The following is a 17,733-nucleotide window of genomic DNA, read 5'->3' as shown; positions in this document are numbered from 1 at the left end:
CAAAGCAGAAGTGGAGGTGAAGAGAACAAACATATAGATACCAAGTGGGGAAGAGGGGTGGGAGGAATTGGGAGACCGGGACTGACACACACACACATTTGATACTATGCATAAACTAACTAACAAGAGCATGCTGACTAGCACAGCGAGCTCTACTTGGTGTACTGTGGTTACCTGAATGGGAAGGGAGTCTAACAGGGAGGAGGCGCATGTATATGTATGGCTGATTCATTCTGCTGTACATTAGAAACTAACAACATTGTAAAACAACTATACTCCAATAAAAATTAATTTAAAAAATGGTTTGTATATTATCAGGAAGGAAGCTGACTGCATAGCTGCTTAATTTGGAGTGAAAACAAGTTTGGAATAAGAGAAAAAGCCTTGAATGATACCTAGTTTTTAATTTGCGTCAAATAGATATTAATGAAAAATAATATAAAGTATCTGATATTATCGTTATTAACAATATTTCAATGCACTTAATTATATACTGAAGTTGAATGAAAATTATAAGTACACTGCAGTTTATTCAAATAATTTCCCAAACTTATAATGGTTAACATTTTATATTTCACATATCTTCAAATAAAAAAAACAAAGTTTTAAAATACTAGACTTCACACACACACAAAAAAAATACTGATCTCCTTCCAGTCTAACAAATTCAGCCAGCTTGATAATATGAATATGATTACAAAGTTCTGAAAATATAGACTGTGCTGCCTTACAAGGTTTCTTAATTTATAAAATCTGACTCCTTTAGCTGTTTCTAAACCTAACAAATATTCCATACTTACATTTCTTAGGTTCATTCTGCTATGTTAGATCCCAAATTGAGTTAGTATAGGGGGTTGGCTTGACTTGGGTGTTTACAAAAAGAACCATATTTCAAAGAGAGAATGTGACTTCTGTTTATTGACCACATCTATACACAGGGAACAAAAAGGAATAGCCCAGCCCTTGGGACTCCACTTCTGCACTGAAGAGGTTGAGATTCTGTGTGAAGGGTTGATGGTGTGATTAGCTATTGTGAAATAAGCAGCTGGCAGAATTCGGTACTCTCAAGTCCAAAGGAAATTTGTTTTAATAGTGTTAAAGTTTGTACTACAGGCTATAACCAGGGTACTACTAGTGTGGGCTGCAGCTGGGCATAAGGTGGCCACAGTTCTGTGCTGAGTCAAATTCAGTTCACTCTCATTTTCTAAGTTAGTGTAATTTCCCATTCTTCCCCACATGCAAATGGGGGACTTTTTGGAGCTACTGAAATTCTTCTTTTTTTATTCGGCAATTAGAGGAAGGTATATTTAGAGATGTCAAATTTTGGCCAGTGAATTCCTATTCATACCCTGACTTTAGTCAAAGAGGCCTGCCTACAGTTCACTGAAAAATTCATGCATTCTCTGATTGCCTTTGATCACACCATGAAATCTACTAGAAATTCCTTATCATTGTACCCTTCCCACATGTGTTGAGGCAGCTCTTTCCAAGTAACACATGTTAATCCACCTCTGAAGTTAGAACATTTTATTTACCTCACACCATTGGCCATTTCACTTGGTATTTTCCATGATAACTTCTGACTTGTAAGTGACTAGAAGGTTTTATACTGCTATTCCAATGTTCCCCAGCCAGACAGACTGAACTATTATTAGTTTTCTGAAAAGAAGGTGTTCTTACTCTAACTTCTGGACCTTTACAAGTGTGATTCTCCTTGCTCATATCATTGTTCTGCTCTGACTCAATTTAATCATGGCTCAACTACATGCTAGTGCATACATGTACACACACACACAAACAGAGTTATGCACAGAGTCTTCAAATTTCAGCTAGGACACTTTTTCCAAGAAGACAATTCCTTTTTCCCACCTGGGAGTTGGTTGGGTACTCTTCCTACATGAACCCAAGTATCCTTTGCACTCCCTATTGTGGTTCCTTGCAGTTGTGAACCTCATTATCTTAAGTAAAGCCCCAGAAAACATGAATAAATGAATGGCTAAACGAATGGACTCCTCAAATAGTATTTAACTTTTCTTGCATGTAGGTCTTCTATATCGAATATTGAAGTTATAGAGACTAGGGAATGTATCCTTTATTTATTTACTTATTTTTTTGAGTTCTCTCACTCATCGCTTCACAAATAACAGATTCTTAAAACTTACAGAATTTTTTTTGAGAACTAGATTGGATTTTTCTGTATGTTGTTGACCTCATATGAAGTCATAGAACTCTTATCTAGAAGTGTCCTTAGAGATCACTTAGTCCAACCTTTTCATTGATATTTCTTTCGGATTTCGCTGTGAGGGTATTTTAGGTATTTTGGCCCAGAGGCAAGATGAGTTAGTTAAGGGAAAAAGTGCTAAGAGTGCATAAATGAAGTTAGGCAAACTTTTTATTGCTTTTTCCTCCTTTTGAAGGGAGATTAGGCAGAAAGGAAAGGAAAGGGAGAGGAGAATTGGGGAGTAAAATAGCCACAACTGAAAGAGATGTGAATCTAAGGATGAATCTGGAAGAATCAAGGGTTCAAGTGAGTGGAGGTTGAGAGAGAGGTGATATAGCTTCCTTCATAAGACAATGGAGGCTTCCCTGGGCTGGGGACAAATCAGATAGAAAGTTAGAGTTTGTAAGAGTCTGAATGCAAACCTAATTCTGTCTAGTTCAGGCTCAAAGCAGACCATCCCCAGGAGCATGGAGATTCTACACTCTCCTTCAGAGAATGGACAGGTGGGGGGGCTTTGGGGGGACTGGGGAAAAGAGGGGGAGGGTTGGGGATGATTACAGTCACTGTGTGTCTCTTTCTCTCACCAGAATTTTATAGAAGACAGACAGGTTAAACTGAACATCCAAATGAACTTCAAAGGAAAACAGGAACATACCATCCGAAAGTTGGAAACAGGGTTAAGAGAGTGCATGGGGCTTCCCTGGTGGCTCAAATGGTAAAGTCTGACTGCAATGCAAGAGAGCCGGTTTCAATCCTTGGTTTGGGAAGATCCCCTGCAGAAGGAAATCACAAGCCACTCCAGTATCTTTGCCAGGAGAAATCCATGGACAGAGGGGCCTGGAAGGCTACAATCCATGGGGTTGCAAAAATTCCAATATCACAGAGGAGCATTGTTCTTAACTACTGGAAAAGTACACGGTAACAATATAACTTGACAGGTTATAGTGCCCAGGCAAGGAAGCCTCAATTGATTGCCTAGGAGGACATTTATGTTTTTATTGTATGTATCAGTAAATATACACAGGTCCTTTAGGGACAGCTAAATGAGGTCTTTTTCCCACGTAGATCTGTCTATCCACATCGTTTTCAAGAAGCACTACCTCTGTGGAGTTCCGTTCTCCCAAAGCCTAGGATGCTGGGAGATCAGCTGAAGTCACTAAAATTGCCCTCGAGCCAAAAATAAAAGTAGTTACAGAATTGCTTTTATATGTGTATTTCTGGAAACATCAGACTTCTAATTTTATTAACTTACATGTGACCCACAATTTATTAAAATATCTTTCAATTTCCTAGTCCCGGTTTGCTGATAATATCATGCAAACAAAGACCAGTGATTTGGCAATTTTTATTTTCATTTGTCTTGTCACTGATAAGGTATTGATATAATAATTGGGCTGCTGCTGCTGCTGCTAAGTCACTTCAGTCGTGTCCAACTCTGTGCGACCCCATAGACGGCAGCCCATCAGGTTCCCCAGTCCCTGGGATTCTCCAGGCAAGAACACTGGAGTGGGTTGCTATTTCCTTCTCCAATGCAGGAAAGTGAAGTCACTCAGTCTAATATTCTGAAAATTATTGATGTGCTTTCTCTTTTATTTTTCTGAGTATGAGACCTCCACTTTGCTTGCCACAGGTAAGGAGTGAGAAATGTGGTAAGAATTAGGGTTTGCCGGGGCTTCCCTGGTGGTTCAGTGGTAAAGAATCCACCTGCTAATGCAGGAGACATGGGTTTGATTCTTGGTCTGGGAAGATCCTACATGCTGTTAGACAACAAGTTCATGTGCCACAACTATTGAGCCTGTACTCTAGACCCTGGAAGCCATAACTACTGAGCCCATGTGTCATAACTACTGAATCCTGTGCATTCTAAAGCCTGTGTTCCACAACAAGAGAAGTTGTTGCCACAATGAGAAGCTCATGCACCACAGCTAGAGAGCAGCCCCCAGTTCCCACAACTAGAGAAGAGCCCACACAACAATGAAGGCCCAGCACAGCCAAAAATAAATAAATTTTAAAAAAAGAATTAGGATTTGTCATAGAAGGTATTAAAAGACATGCAAAAAATAAGACTGTTATGTGAGACAACAGATTTGAAATCCAGGTTCACTAAAAGCATAGAAATGGCCAAAATGGGAAGGTGTGTCAGACAGCTGAAGCATAGGAGGACTTCAGATCCTACTCCCTGTAGGGATCATGAAAAGAAACCATACTAGTTTTTATCAGTGAGGAGTACAGAGTAAGATAGTAAAATTAATGACCCTGAGGCTTTAACTTTTCAAGTCATCTTCAGTCCCACTTGGCATGGATGCAAATTGGAGAACCAAGGAGCCTACCACAAGGCTCACTGTGATGGCACTGGAGAGACAAGATCTTAAAGCTACGCAGGCCTGACCCACTATCTAAGCATTCCAGCAGGGTAACCTGCAATCGAGTGAACAAGAGACCTAGCCTGCCACATGAGAGGGCATCACACCTCTAGACTTTGACCGTTGCTCTCTGATACAAGCTTCTGTAAGATATACTCTACTCTCTGATACTTTGACACCATTCTCGGATGGAAGTGAAGCAATAATAATGAGTTAAGAGACAGGAGATATTAAGAATGTTTTCCTGGACAATAAGATGCACCAAGGCTTCGGTTACGACCCCCTCTCTATGCACGTGTGAGCCTCGCCAGCCCCTCCCCCAGGAGACCGTTGCAGTTGGCCAGCCCCTGCTCCTTGGTAACCGTGTGTGACTGAAAGGCTGAGATCAAGAACGCCGATATGCCAAAGGAGACGCAACAGGACTCGGTGGAGTGTGCTACTCAGGCATTGGAGAAATATCATACAGAGAAGGACACTGCAGCCCATATCAAGAAGGAGTGCGACAAGAAGTACAACCCCACCTGGCACTGCATCGTGGGGAGGAACTTCGGTAGTTATGCGACACAGGAAACCAAACTCTTTATCTACTTCTACTTGGGCCAAGTGGCCATTCTGTTCTAATCTGGTTAAAAGCATGGGACTGTGCCACACACCCAGTGATCCATCAAAAAACAAGGAATTTAGACTGCAGCCTAAATTCCAAATACCAGGGACTGAAGCCTTCAGCCTTGCCTAAGGGAACACCTCCACCTTTGAACCTTTATTGTTTTTTGTACAGGGCATTCTCTGTACTAGTTTGTTGTAGTTATAAAGCAATTAGCAAAAGAGCTTACATTTGTATTTATTTTCTATTCCACATCTCTCTGCCCCATGTTTTTTATCTTCAAAATCCATTCCTTTAAAGAAATAAATCTGTTGGAGAAGTGTGTGCAAATAACCATTTGTTCAAATAATATAAGGTTGAAGATGGCCTATTATTTGATCTCGGGTAAGTTGGTGGGGGTGATTCCTTAAAGTTTCTGTGGGATGTAACAGACTAGCCTATTCAACACTCTTGAGTTTCATTCTTGCCCATCCTGTTCCTGTTGTGCATGGAAGAATACCTCTCAGAAGTGCATGTTGAGAAATGCATGGCAGAGAAACTACTGGATTAACTCTTACTCCTAATCTGATAAATACATTACTTAAGTGCTCCTCTGGGATAACTGCTATAGAGTGTTCTGGGCCTTAGGCCTCAGAGATGATGAATATGTAGTGAAAAGTGAAAGTGAAGTCGCTCAGTCGTGCCCGACTCTTTGCGACCCCATGGACAGTAGCCTGCACCAAGCTCCTCCATCCATGGGATTTTCCAGGCAAGGGTACTGGAGTGGGTTGCCATTTCCTTCTCCAGGGAATCTTCCCGACCCAGGGATCGAACCCAGGTCTCCCGCATTGTAGACAGACACCGTCTGAGCCACCAGAGAAGTCCCTTAAGCTTTCTATGGCTGCAAAATGTAAATAAGCTGGTGAGAAAGTTGGGCTATTGAGAAATTTGTTGGGCTCTAGACATTCCCCTTCCCTTGCCTTGGCCAAAGTATACTCTAAAGATTAAAGGTGGTCTTAAAGGGAAAAAAACCTCTTGAACAGTGGCCCTCCATGTGATTCTAATAAAGTTTTCAGGAAGTTTTTTTTGTAAGAATGTTTTCCTTGACAATAAACATTATTTAAGGGCTTCCCTGGTGGCTTAGTGGTAAAGAATCCACCTGCAATGCAGGAGATGAGGGTTTGATCCCTGGGTCGGAAGGATGACCTGAAGAAGGAAATGGCAGCCTACTCTTGTCTTCTTGCTGGGAAATCCCATGGACAGAGGAGCTTGGAGGGCGACAGTCCATGGGGTCACAAAAGAGCTGGAAATGACTTAGTAACTAAACAACAATGGCAACAGCAACAAACATTATTTAAAGGGACTAACTGAAACTGAGATTTGAAAAAAAAGAATTGAATGGATCAGGCATCAAATTAATATTCTAAAGCTGCGGTATGCTTGAGGTTAAGGGAAAAGATAGTGTTTGTTATGGGAGAAAAAAGAGTTGTATTGTCTTTGCGCATTTAAGCATAGCGTAAGTTAAACCTTTTTTACATAGTTCATGGGGTTCTCATGGCTAGTATACTGGAGTGGTTTGCCATTCCCTCTTCCAGTGGATCGTGTTCTGTCAAAACTTTCCACTATGACCCGTCCTCCTTGGGTAGCTCTACACAGCATGGCTCATAGCTTCATTGAGTTACATATACCGATTCAATGGACATGAACTTGGGCAAACTCCTGGAAAGGACAGAATTTCACTTTCATTTTTGGCATTATGGCATATTAGATAATTCAAAAAATTCTGGGTACAAAATATCTAGGAATGTTGGATAAAATGTAGCAAACCTTCATTTTAGACTCAGAACTAAGATTCCAAGAGAGGAAGGGGAATAACTAGGAATCAAGAGTGAAAAGTTAAGATAAAATCCAGAATGAAAGCTGATGTAGACATCCTGGCTGCTTTGGAAAGGTTTCACAATCTTAATGACTAAGTATTAATGGTTCTATAAGCTTAGGGCAGAAAGCACCATGCAAAGAAAGATCCATGAAAGACTAGACTCCTGGTGAAAGATGGACTTGATGAACAGGTGAATTTATGTATCTTGAGCTGAGCTTGAGTGGAAAAATGTGTCCTCCTGAAAATCCATTATTGTTAGCTTATATTCACATGGGTTTAAAGTTCAAATCTATACTCTATAGATGGTCTTAGAGGCCCTAAATTAAAAATTATACTCAGTGATTGGCATTCATTGATTCATATTATAACAGGACATTGGGGAAATGAAATGTCTCAAGGATCCCAGAGATAAGCCCTGCCAAACATGAACCCAAAGTACACAATTACAAAATACATGAGGAAGAATCAGCAATGTGCTCAATTAAAATCAGACCTGCAAGTACAACAAATAATTTAGTTACTGAATGCAACAGCAAATTTGGAAAACGCAACGGTGACCACAGGACTGGAAAAGGTCAGTTTTCATTCCAATCCCAAAGAAAGGCAATGCCAAAGAATGCTCAAACTACCACACATATATTTAAAATGCTTAGAGAAAAATAGGGTGAAACATGGGACAGAACAATGTCTTTTTCAAAGACAGTCATAAATTTGAAAAGAAGTTATATGATAAATACATATTAGCGATGTAATGTACAAAAAGGTTAATATAATTGATGCTGCTCTATATTGTGTATGAAAGTTGTTAAGAGTAAATCCTGAGAGTTCTCATCATAAGGAATTTTTTTTTCATTTTCTTTTATTTTGTATCTGAATGACAGGACGGATGTTTACTAAACTTATTGTGGTACTCATTTCATGATGTGTGTAAGTCAAATTATTATGCTGAACATCTTAAACTTATACAGTGTTTTATGTAAAGTATCTTATGAAAACTGGAAGACAAAATAACAAAGAAATAAAGAATATTAATAAGTTAAAATTTAAAAATCAATTGAAGGCTTAAATAACAGGTTTACCAGATACTAGCTAAAGGGATAGCTAATAAATAAATAAATATTATGTTTTAAAAGAAGTATGCAGAATTTATCACAGAGGCACAAGATGAAAAATATGACAGAGTGCTTAAGGGATCTGAAAGAGTGAATGAGAATCAAATTGGGCTTCTGATAAAAAATTCTGCTGCTGCTGCTAAGTCACTTCAGTCGTGTCCAACTCTGTGCGACCCCATAGACAGTAGCCCACCAGGCTCCCCCATCCCTGGGATTCTCCAGGCAAGAACACTGGAGGGGGTTGCCATTTCCTTCTCCAATGCATGAAAGTGAAAAGTGAAAGGGAAGTCGCTCAGCCGTGTCTGACACTTAGTAACCCCATCGACTGCAGCCATTCTATATAATGAAAAAAGGTAAAAGAGAGAAAAAAAAAAACAAAACATGTTTTGTAGAATTAAAAAACATGGATCTTCAGATTGAGGGAAGCTACTAAATCGTAATGAAGTAAATAAAGAGGAATACATAGTTAGGTATAAAACATCATGGTGAAACTACAGAACACTGAATAGAACAACTACTTCAAAAGCAGCCTGAAAGAAAGGCAGATTTTTCTCCAAAGGACTATAATTAGAGTGACTGTAAACATCATCTCAACAGCATCATTAAGAATCAGGAGACATTGGACCAGTTCTATGTACTACGAGAAAATGCTGTCAAGTAGAATTTTACTCAAGGGAAAAATATGCTTAAGTCAAAACAGCACTAACGATTTGCTATCGAATTTTCATGTTTTTCAGTGAATGAAAAAAGTGCTAAAGCACTAAAATTTCTCAGTTACTAAGAATAAAATTATTTCAGAGAAAAGACATGAAGCTCAAAAGGTACGGGGGTGGGGGGATGGTTAAAAAGGGGAAAAATGGTTAAAATTTAAGATGATCCAGACAATCACTGATGGCATGAAACAATAACAACTATTGATTTCAATGGTTAAAAAATCGAGATGGAAAAATATACTAGATAAAAACAACATGGAGGAGGGGAGTGAATCATTGTAGATAAGTACACATATTAAACATTTGAAAGTCCATCACTGAAACAACAGAAATATAGCCTTTAAATTCTATGATAGAGAGGAAGAGAAGTAGGAACTGAATAATCTCTACACCAAAAGAAAGTTTTCCAAAAAACCATGAAAAAAAAAAGAATAGTTAGGGTGCAGGGGAACGAAAAGTCTTTCATGTTTCTAGTGTGAATCTAAATCAGCACAACAATTCTGAAGCACAACTGGCAATATTTTAAAGATTAAGTATTAATCACTTCCTGGAAACACAATTCGATCCCAAGGTATGTAGACTAGAATAATACCTCTTCAGCTATCTATGATTTAAAACAAGTTTTACAATGTGTAATCCACTGCAGAACAATAATTTTGCAAAAATGCAAAATCATATGATGTTGCAGCAATGTCAAATTGCTGTAAAAGTTTTCACTTGCTTACTCTCAGTGCTTGTACTACCTCACCAGAGATAATTCACTGATGCTGGTCCACACTATATTTTGAGGAGCATTGCTTTATACAAAGTCTTAAACACATCCGTAGGGAGAAATATATCACAGTAATCAATGTAGCACTGCTTGGAATAGCAAAACAAAACAATATAGCTAAATGTTCCCCAAACAAAGAATGGATACATTGCAGAATATTCATATATCTAATAATGTTTAGTGATGTGAATAAATGATCTAGAAGTGAAGGTATCAGAGTAGATAAATGTTAAAAAGAACATAATGCTGAGTATAAAAAAGCAATTTGAGGAATTCATATCATATGATAGTGTTTTGTAATATAAAATGAAGTCATGGTTTCTTAAGGAATATATATTTTTAGGGAGGTATAAAGACATCCATAGGAGTGATAAGCACCAAATTCAGGATAGTTACTACTTCTGGATGGTGGGAAAGAAAGAAAACACTACTGGAGAGTGTTCATGAACTCTATTTGTATTTTTGTACTTCAGTTGAGCAGAAGTCTCAAGTGTGTTCATTATACTACTCACATATTTTTGTATGTTTGAAGCATTTCATAATTTAAAAAGGAAGAAGATACATTGATGATTTTATTTATGGCAAAACCAATACAGTATTGTAAAGCAAAAATTAAAATTTAAAAAAATCTCTTAAATTGAGAGTAAAAATTACCACCGTGTAGCTTAAATGTCAGCAATCATTCGGATCTGCTATTCTTTAACATACTTGAAGAGTTTTGTTTTCAGTGTGCATGCTAAGTCACTTCAGTTGTGTTTGACTCTTTGTAACCCTATGGACCATAGCCCACCAGGCTCCTCTGTCCTTGGAATTTTACAGGCAAGAATATTGGAGTGGGTTGCCATTTCCTACTCCAGGGATCTTCCCAACCCAGGGATTTTTCACGTTTAAAAAGAAACTCAAATTGTGTTCAGTCAGTATCTCAAGCTAGTATAAGTGTAATACCTATAGCTCCTGGGCACTTACACTCTGTGTTGAGTCCTACCTTTACACAGATCAAGTTTTTCTAGGTACTAGTGTGCACGCAGACTGGAGGCCATCAGAGGAGATTTTTAAAGGAAGATTCTAATAACATAGCAAAGTGCTATGCCTCCCACACTGGGATTCAAGCTTAACTAATACACGCTTTTCATTTTCTCATTCAGCACTTATAAACATTGCCTACAAACATGTTAAGTGTGAGTAAATAGGCAATTGTTTTACTCTGTTGACTGTTTATATAAGAGACATTAAAAACATATCACTCGAGGGACTCAGTTAACAATTTAACACTGGTTAGGATTTGCCTCATTGGTCAGGATGACTTGCAAATTCTTTTTTCAATTCTCCTGAGACTTAAAGTATGTAGGAAGATTCTCAAATGTTAGGTGATGAGGCAAAGTCACAATCTTATCCTTAAGAATCATATTATCTGTACACACAGGAAGTATTATATATCAACTGTTACTCTTAATTATATTTACTTATATTTATGCAGCAGTCTTAATCCAAGCAATTGAGTCATTTTATTTATTGATAAGGTAATAAAACAGTGAGGTTATTAAACTCTCCCATTGCTATCCAATATTCCCATTCTTTTTAAAAGACTGTGATCAGCAAAAAGTCCTAGCTCTGAGAGAATGTTTATAAATGTAATTATAATTATAAAAGGACATGCAAAAATGTACAAATGATCCACACTTTAAATACACTGGCAAAAAAGTACAACTTTTTTCCTAGATTGCTTATAAGTTAATTTTCAAGTAATTAACAAAATGATTTCCTATTTCACACTAAATTAGAAGTTGCTGAATTAGAGATAGGAAAGTTGCTGAGATGAGTTGCTAATACTATGGTTTTCTAAACTGCCTTCAAATCCAAAGTATTCCTAGAGTGGAAATCAGGTATACTTCAAAAAATAAAAAGCCAAAGATTTCACTTGTATACTGGTTATGACAGGTATGATTTACCACTTTGAACTTTTCCACATTAGTCTTATTTGCATTTTTAAGGTTTGGTTTAGTACTCTTGCCTGGAAAAATCGCATGGATGGAGGAGCCTGGAAGGCTGCAGTCCATGGGGTCGCTGAGGATCGGACATGACTGAGCGACTTCACTTTCACTTTTCACTTTCATGCATTGGAGAAGGAAATGGCAACCCACTCCAGTGTTCTTGCCTGGAGAATCCCAGGGACGGGGGAGCCTGGTGGGCTGCCGTCTATGGGGTCGCACAGAGTCGGGCATGACTGAAGTGACTTAGCAGCAGCAGCATACCTCAATGGAACAAAAGAGTGAAATTTAACTTCATCTAACTTATGTAAACCTTGCATTCTTTACATGCTAACCTATGCATGCCTGTTCAGTTGTGTCCTACTCTTTGCAACCCCATGGACTACAGCTTGCCAGGCCCTTCTGTCCATGGAATTTTCCAGGCAAGAATACTGGAGTGGGTTGCCATTTCCTAGCTCAGGAAATCTTCCCAACCCAGGTATCAAACACACATCTCCTGTGTCTCCAGAATTGGCAGGCAGATTATTTACCACTGAGCCCAAAGCCTTTGACTGTGTGGATCACAACAAACTGTGGAAAAAACTTCAAGAGACAGGAATACCAGACAACGTGACCTGCCCCTGAGAAATCTGTATGCAGGTCAAGAATCAACAGTTACAAATGGACATGGAACAAGTGACTGGTTCCAAATCGGAAAAGGAGTGTGTCAAGGCTGTATATTGTCACCCTGCTTATTTAACTTATATGTAGAGTGCATCATGGGAAATGTCAGGCTGGATGAAGTACAAGCTGGAATCAAGAGTGCCAGGAAAAATATCAATAACCTCAGATATGCTGATGACACCACCCTTACAGCAAAAAGTGAAGAAGAACTAAAGAGCCTCCTGATGAAAGTGAAAGAGGAGAGTGAAAAAGTTGGCTTAAACCTCAACATTCAGAAAACTAAGATCATGGCATCTAGTGCCATCACTTCATGGCAAATACATGGGGAAATAATGGAAACAGTGATAGACTTTATTTTTCTGGGCTCTAAAATCACTGCAGATGGTGACTGCAGCCATGAGATTAACAGACACTTGCTCTTTGGAAGAAAAGCTATGACCAACCTAGATAGCATATTAAAAAGCAGAGACATTACTTTGCCAACAAAGGTCTGTCTACTCAACGCTATGGTTTTTCCAGTGGTTGTGTATGGATGTGAGAGTTGGACTATAAAGAAAGCTGAGCACCGAAGAACTGATGCTTTTGAACTGTGGTGTTGGAGAAGACTCTCGAGAGTCCCTTGGAGAGATCGAACCAGTCAATTCTAAGGGAAATCAGTCCTGAATATTCATAGGAAGGACTGATGCTGAGGCTGAAACTCGAATACTTTGGCTACCTGCTGCAAAGAACTGACTCATCTGAAAAGACCCTGATGCAGCCTGGTGTACTGCAGTCCATGGGGTCGCAAAGAGTCGGAAACGACTGAGCGACTGAACTGAACTGAGCCGCCCGGGTCACTGACTTGTTTTACAGTTTCAGTCAAGTTCCATGTTTGCCTCCCTGGTTCTTGGATTCCTCATCTGTGAAATGAACAGATCAGATTATCTGAGTATCCATTCCCTTTGGGTCTTCCTACACTGTCAGTTGTGCTGGCCTATTTGTCCTGACAGGGTGTGTCCTTGGCTGCAGTTTCACCCTCTTTATATCAGGTTGGTCTGTGTGGCAGAATGAAAGAAAGAAAGAAAAAGCAAGCAGTAAAGAGATGCAAATTCTGTAAAAGTCTATAAAGATGATCATTGTCCTTGGGGTTTCTCTTTAGCACAAGGAAAACATAAAATGGTAGAAAATATTTGTACAATTTATATTACAAAGAAAATGTAGTTCTACTGAGAAAAGTATTCTATTTTTTCCCAAAAATGCCTCTTGCTTTTCAGCTTAAAAGAATTTTAGTCATTCTAAGATTTTCATTCTAAAGGGGAAAATTCAATTATCCTATCTATACCTGCAGCGTGGAATTTCAGTTTCTGTATGGTTCTCTTCTTTTTTAGTTTTGTAAGTGTGTTTCTCAGGTTTATATTAAGTGAGAGTCCAATAAAGGTGAAGTTAAAGGCCAGGGAACACTGTGATTGATAACCAGAGGAATAAAAGAAGCCGAGTGAGAGAGAAGCGGAGACCCATGTCATGGCTTTAAGAAGATAGACAAACTGAAGCCACAAGTCTCCAGCAGAGATTTCTTTGGCATAGATAATACAGGAATGAAGGGCAAGAAAGAAAAACACAAAACAAAGTCATAAATATAAAGCTGAGCTGAGTGAGGATTTCAGAGCATTAACTCTGTTCTCAAATCAGATGTACAAACTGTGTTTGGACAACACTTGCCTCATGACCAATATGAGTACAATCTTTCTAATGGATTAAGTGTGTTATTCATGTACAACATAATAATGGCCTTTTGAAATTCAATGTGAATTAGTTCTCAATGCAGTAACTGTTAAAATTCAGTTTATCAGTTCAGTTCAGTCAGTCGTCCAACTCTTTGCAACCCCATGGACAACAGGAGACCAGGCTTCCCTGTCCATTACCAGCTCCCAGAGCTTACTCAAACTCATGTCCATCCTGTCAGTGATGCCATCCAACCATCTCATCCTCTGTCATCCTCTTCTCCTCCCACCTTCAATCTTTTCCAGGATCAGGATCTTTTCAAATGATTCTTTGCACCAGGTGGCCTGAGTATTGGAGTTTCAGCTTCAACATCAGTCCTTCCAATGAATATTCAGGACTGATTTCCTTTAGGATAGACTAGTTGGATCTCCTTTGTAACCCAGAGAAGAGAAGAGTCTCAAGAGAAGATCTCAAGAGTCTTCTCCAACACCACAGTTCAAAAGCATCAATTCTTTGGTGTTCAGTTTTCTTTATAGCCCACCACTCACATCCATACATCAATACATTAGTTTATGAATAAGGCAAAAAACCTTTTGCATTCATGGAGATCCAACCAGTCCATTCTGAAGGAGATTAATCCTGGGATTTCTTTGGAAGGAATGATGCTAAAGCTGAAACTCCAGTATTTTGGCCACCTCATGCGAAGAGTTGACTCATTGGAAAAGACTTTGTTGCTGGAAGGGATTGCGGGCAGGAGAAGAAGGGAACGACTGAGGATGAGATGGCTGGATGGCATCACTGACTCGATGAACACGAGTCTGAGTGAACTCCAGGAGTTGGTGATGGACAGGGAGGCTTGGCGTGCTGTGATTCATGGGGTTGCAAAGAGTCGGACACGACTGAGAGACAGAACTGAACTGAACTGAACTGAAAGGGATATGTACCTTAGAATTTTTTCCTAATTTCCTTTTTTCCCTTTAAAGCTCTTATATATGCACCCCAATGTTCATTGCAGCACTATTTACAATAGCCAGGACAGGGAAGTAACCTGGATGTCCACTGACAGATAAATAGATAAAGAAGCTGCAGTACACATATATAATGGAATATTCAGTTCAGTCGCTCAGTCGTGCCCAACTCTTTGCGATCCCATGAACCACAGCACGCCAGGCCTCCCTGTCCATCACCACTCCTGGAGTTCACCCAAACTCATGTCCATTGAGTTGGTGATGCCATCCAACCATTTCATCCTCTGTCATCCCCTTTTCCTCCCGCCCTCAATCTTTCCCAGCATCAGGGTCTTTTCAAATGAGTCAGCTCTTTGCATCAGGTGGCCAAAGCATTGGAGTTTAGCTTCAACATCAGTCCTTCCAATGAACACCCAGGACTCATCTCCTTTAGGATGGACTGGTTGGATCTCTTTGAAGTCCAAGGGACTCTCAAGAGTCTTCTCCAACACCACAGTTCAAAAGCATCAATTCTTCAGTGCTCAGCTTTTTTTATAGTCCAACTCTCACATCCATATGTGGATGGAAAAATCATGGAAAAACCATACCCTTGACGGACTTTTGTTGGCAAAGTAATGTCTCTGCTTTTTAATATGCTGTCTAGGTTGGTCATAACTTTCCTTCCAAGGAGTAAGTGTCTTTTAATTTCCTGGCTGCAATCACCATCTGCAGTGATTTTGGAGCCCAGAAAAATAAAGCCAGCCACTGTTTCCACTGTTTCCCCATCTATTTCCCATGAAGTGATGGGTCCAGATGTCATGATCTTAATTTTCTGAATGCTGAGGTTTAAGCCAACATTTTCACTCTCCTCTTTCACTTTCATCAAGAGGCTCTTTAGTTCTTCACTTTCTGCCATAAGGGTGGTGTCATTAGCAATCTGAGGTTATTGAATATTAGTCAGCCATAAAAAGGGAACACATGTGAGCCAGCTGAACTGAGGTGGATGAATCTCTAGCTTGTAACACAGAGTGAAGTATACCGGAAAGATAAAAACAAATATCATATATTAACACATATATATGAAATCTAGAAAAATGGTACTGATGAACCTATTTTGCAAGGCAGGAATAGAGAGGCAGACACAGAGAACAGTCATGTGCAATCATCAGGGGAAGGAGAGCATGGGACAAATTGAGGGAGTAACGTTGACATGTGTATACTATCATATGTAAAGCAACATTGGCATATAATACTGCTATATATAAAATATAAGTTAGAGAGTGAATGAGGGGCTGCTATATAACAGAGAGGCCTGTCTCATGCTCTGTGATGATCTAGAGAGGTGGATGAGGAGGTGGAGTGGGAGGGAGGACCAAGAGAGAGGAGATAGATTAATATATATACTTATGACTGAGTCATGCTGTTGTATGGCAGAAACAAATAAAACATTGCAAAGCAATTATCCTCCAATTTAAAATAATTAAATCATAGAAATACATATAATTTTAGCCTTCTTAATTCTGATAATCATAAGTCTGAAAATTTATGGAGCATTTTAATGCTTATCTATGTTTATTTTTACAATAAAAATTAAAGAATATATTAATGTTAATATTTCCAGTTAAATCTCCTTTTAGTAAAGCAATATTAATCTATCCTATTCAACTATCCTGGACTAGAGGAGGTGAGGCCCTGGAGCGGTGGCTGCAAGGCGCTGGAGTGGCTGTGAGGAGATACCCCCAAAGCCAAGGTCAGGAGCTGTGGCCACGCTTTGCTGGAGCAGCTGTGAAGAGATAGCCCACGTTCAAGGTCAGAAAACCCCAGCAAGATGGTAGGTGTTGGAGCCGTGGCTGTGTGGTGCTGGAGCAGCTGTGAGGAGATACCCCACAACCAAGGGCAAAGGAGAAGCCCCAGCAAGATGGTAGGAGGGGCGAATTTGATTTAGAATCAAACCTCATTCCCGCCAGAGATGCTCAGAGGGCTCAAACAAATCTTGTGCACAACAGGACCCAGGGACCACACAGAGACTGAGACAGAAATGTGTTGGAGCATCTCCTGTGAGGAATGGGTCAGCAGTAGACTGCCACAGGGGTGGGGGCTCTAAGTGCAGCGGACTTGGGTATGGCACAAGCCCTCTTGGAGGAGGGCACCATTAACCCCACCATAGGGCTGCCAGAACTTACACAGGACTGGGAAATAGGCTCTTGGAGGGCACAAACAGAACCTTGTGTGCACCAGGACCCAAGAGAAAGAAGAAGTGACCCCAAAAGAGACTGCCCCAGACTTGACTGGGAGTGTCCAGGAGTCCTGAGCAGAGGCATAGATCAGGGTGGTGTGCTGCAGAGTTGGGGGCAGTGAGTATAGAAATACATGCATGGGATCTTTTGAAGGAGATTGCCATTATCTTCATTACCTCCACCATAGTTTCAATTAGTTGAGTCGCTCAGTCGTGTCCAACTCTTTGCAACCCTATGAATCGCAGCACGCCAGGCCTCCCTGTTCCACACCAACTCCCGGAGTTCACTCAGACTCCCGTCCATCGAGTCCGTGATGCCATCCCGCCATCTCATCCTCTGTCGTCCCTTTCTCCTCCTGCCCACAATCCCTCCCAGCATCAGAGTCTGTTCCAATGAGTCAACTCTTCACATGAGGTGGACAAAGTCCTGGAGTTTTAGCTTTAGCATCATTCCTTCCAAAGAAATCCCAGGGCTGATCTGCTTTAGGATGGAATGGTTGGATCTCCTTGCAGTCCAAGGGACTCTTAAGAGTCTTCTCCAACACCATAGTTCAA

At 39.9% G+C, this 17,733-nt stretch overlaps 2 protein-coding genes across 2 annotated transcripts in view; one reads left to right on the top strand and one right to left on the bottom strand.

The window, feature by feature from the left end:
• The window catches only part of KCNH7 (potassium voltage-gated channel subfamily H member 7), a 531,172-nt gene that overhangs the window by 245,254 nt on the left and 268,185 nt on the right, over positions 1 to 17,733 (bottom strand). The window lies entirely within an intron of this gene.
• LOC138434681 (dynein light chain 1, cytoplasmic-like) lies at positions 4,984 to 5,205 on the top strand. The gene has a single exon (XM_069579458.2). The coding sequence runs from the start codon at positions 4,984 to 4,986 to the stop codon at positions 5,203 to 5,205; it is 222 nt and encodes a 73-aa protein (XP_069435559.1).

The sequence above is a fragment of the Ovis canadensis genome, chromosome 2, assembly GCF_042477335.2.
Source record: "Ovis canadensis isolate MfBH-ARS-UI-01 breed Bighorn chromosome 2, ARS-UI_OviCan_v2, whole genome shotgun sequence".
Taxonomy (NCBI): Eukaryota; Metazoa; Chordata; class Mammalia; order Artiodactyla; family Bovidae; genus Ovis; species Ovis canadensis.
This window is presented reverse-complemented; position numbering and strand designations above follow the sequence as displayed.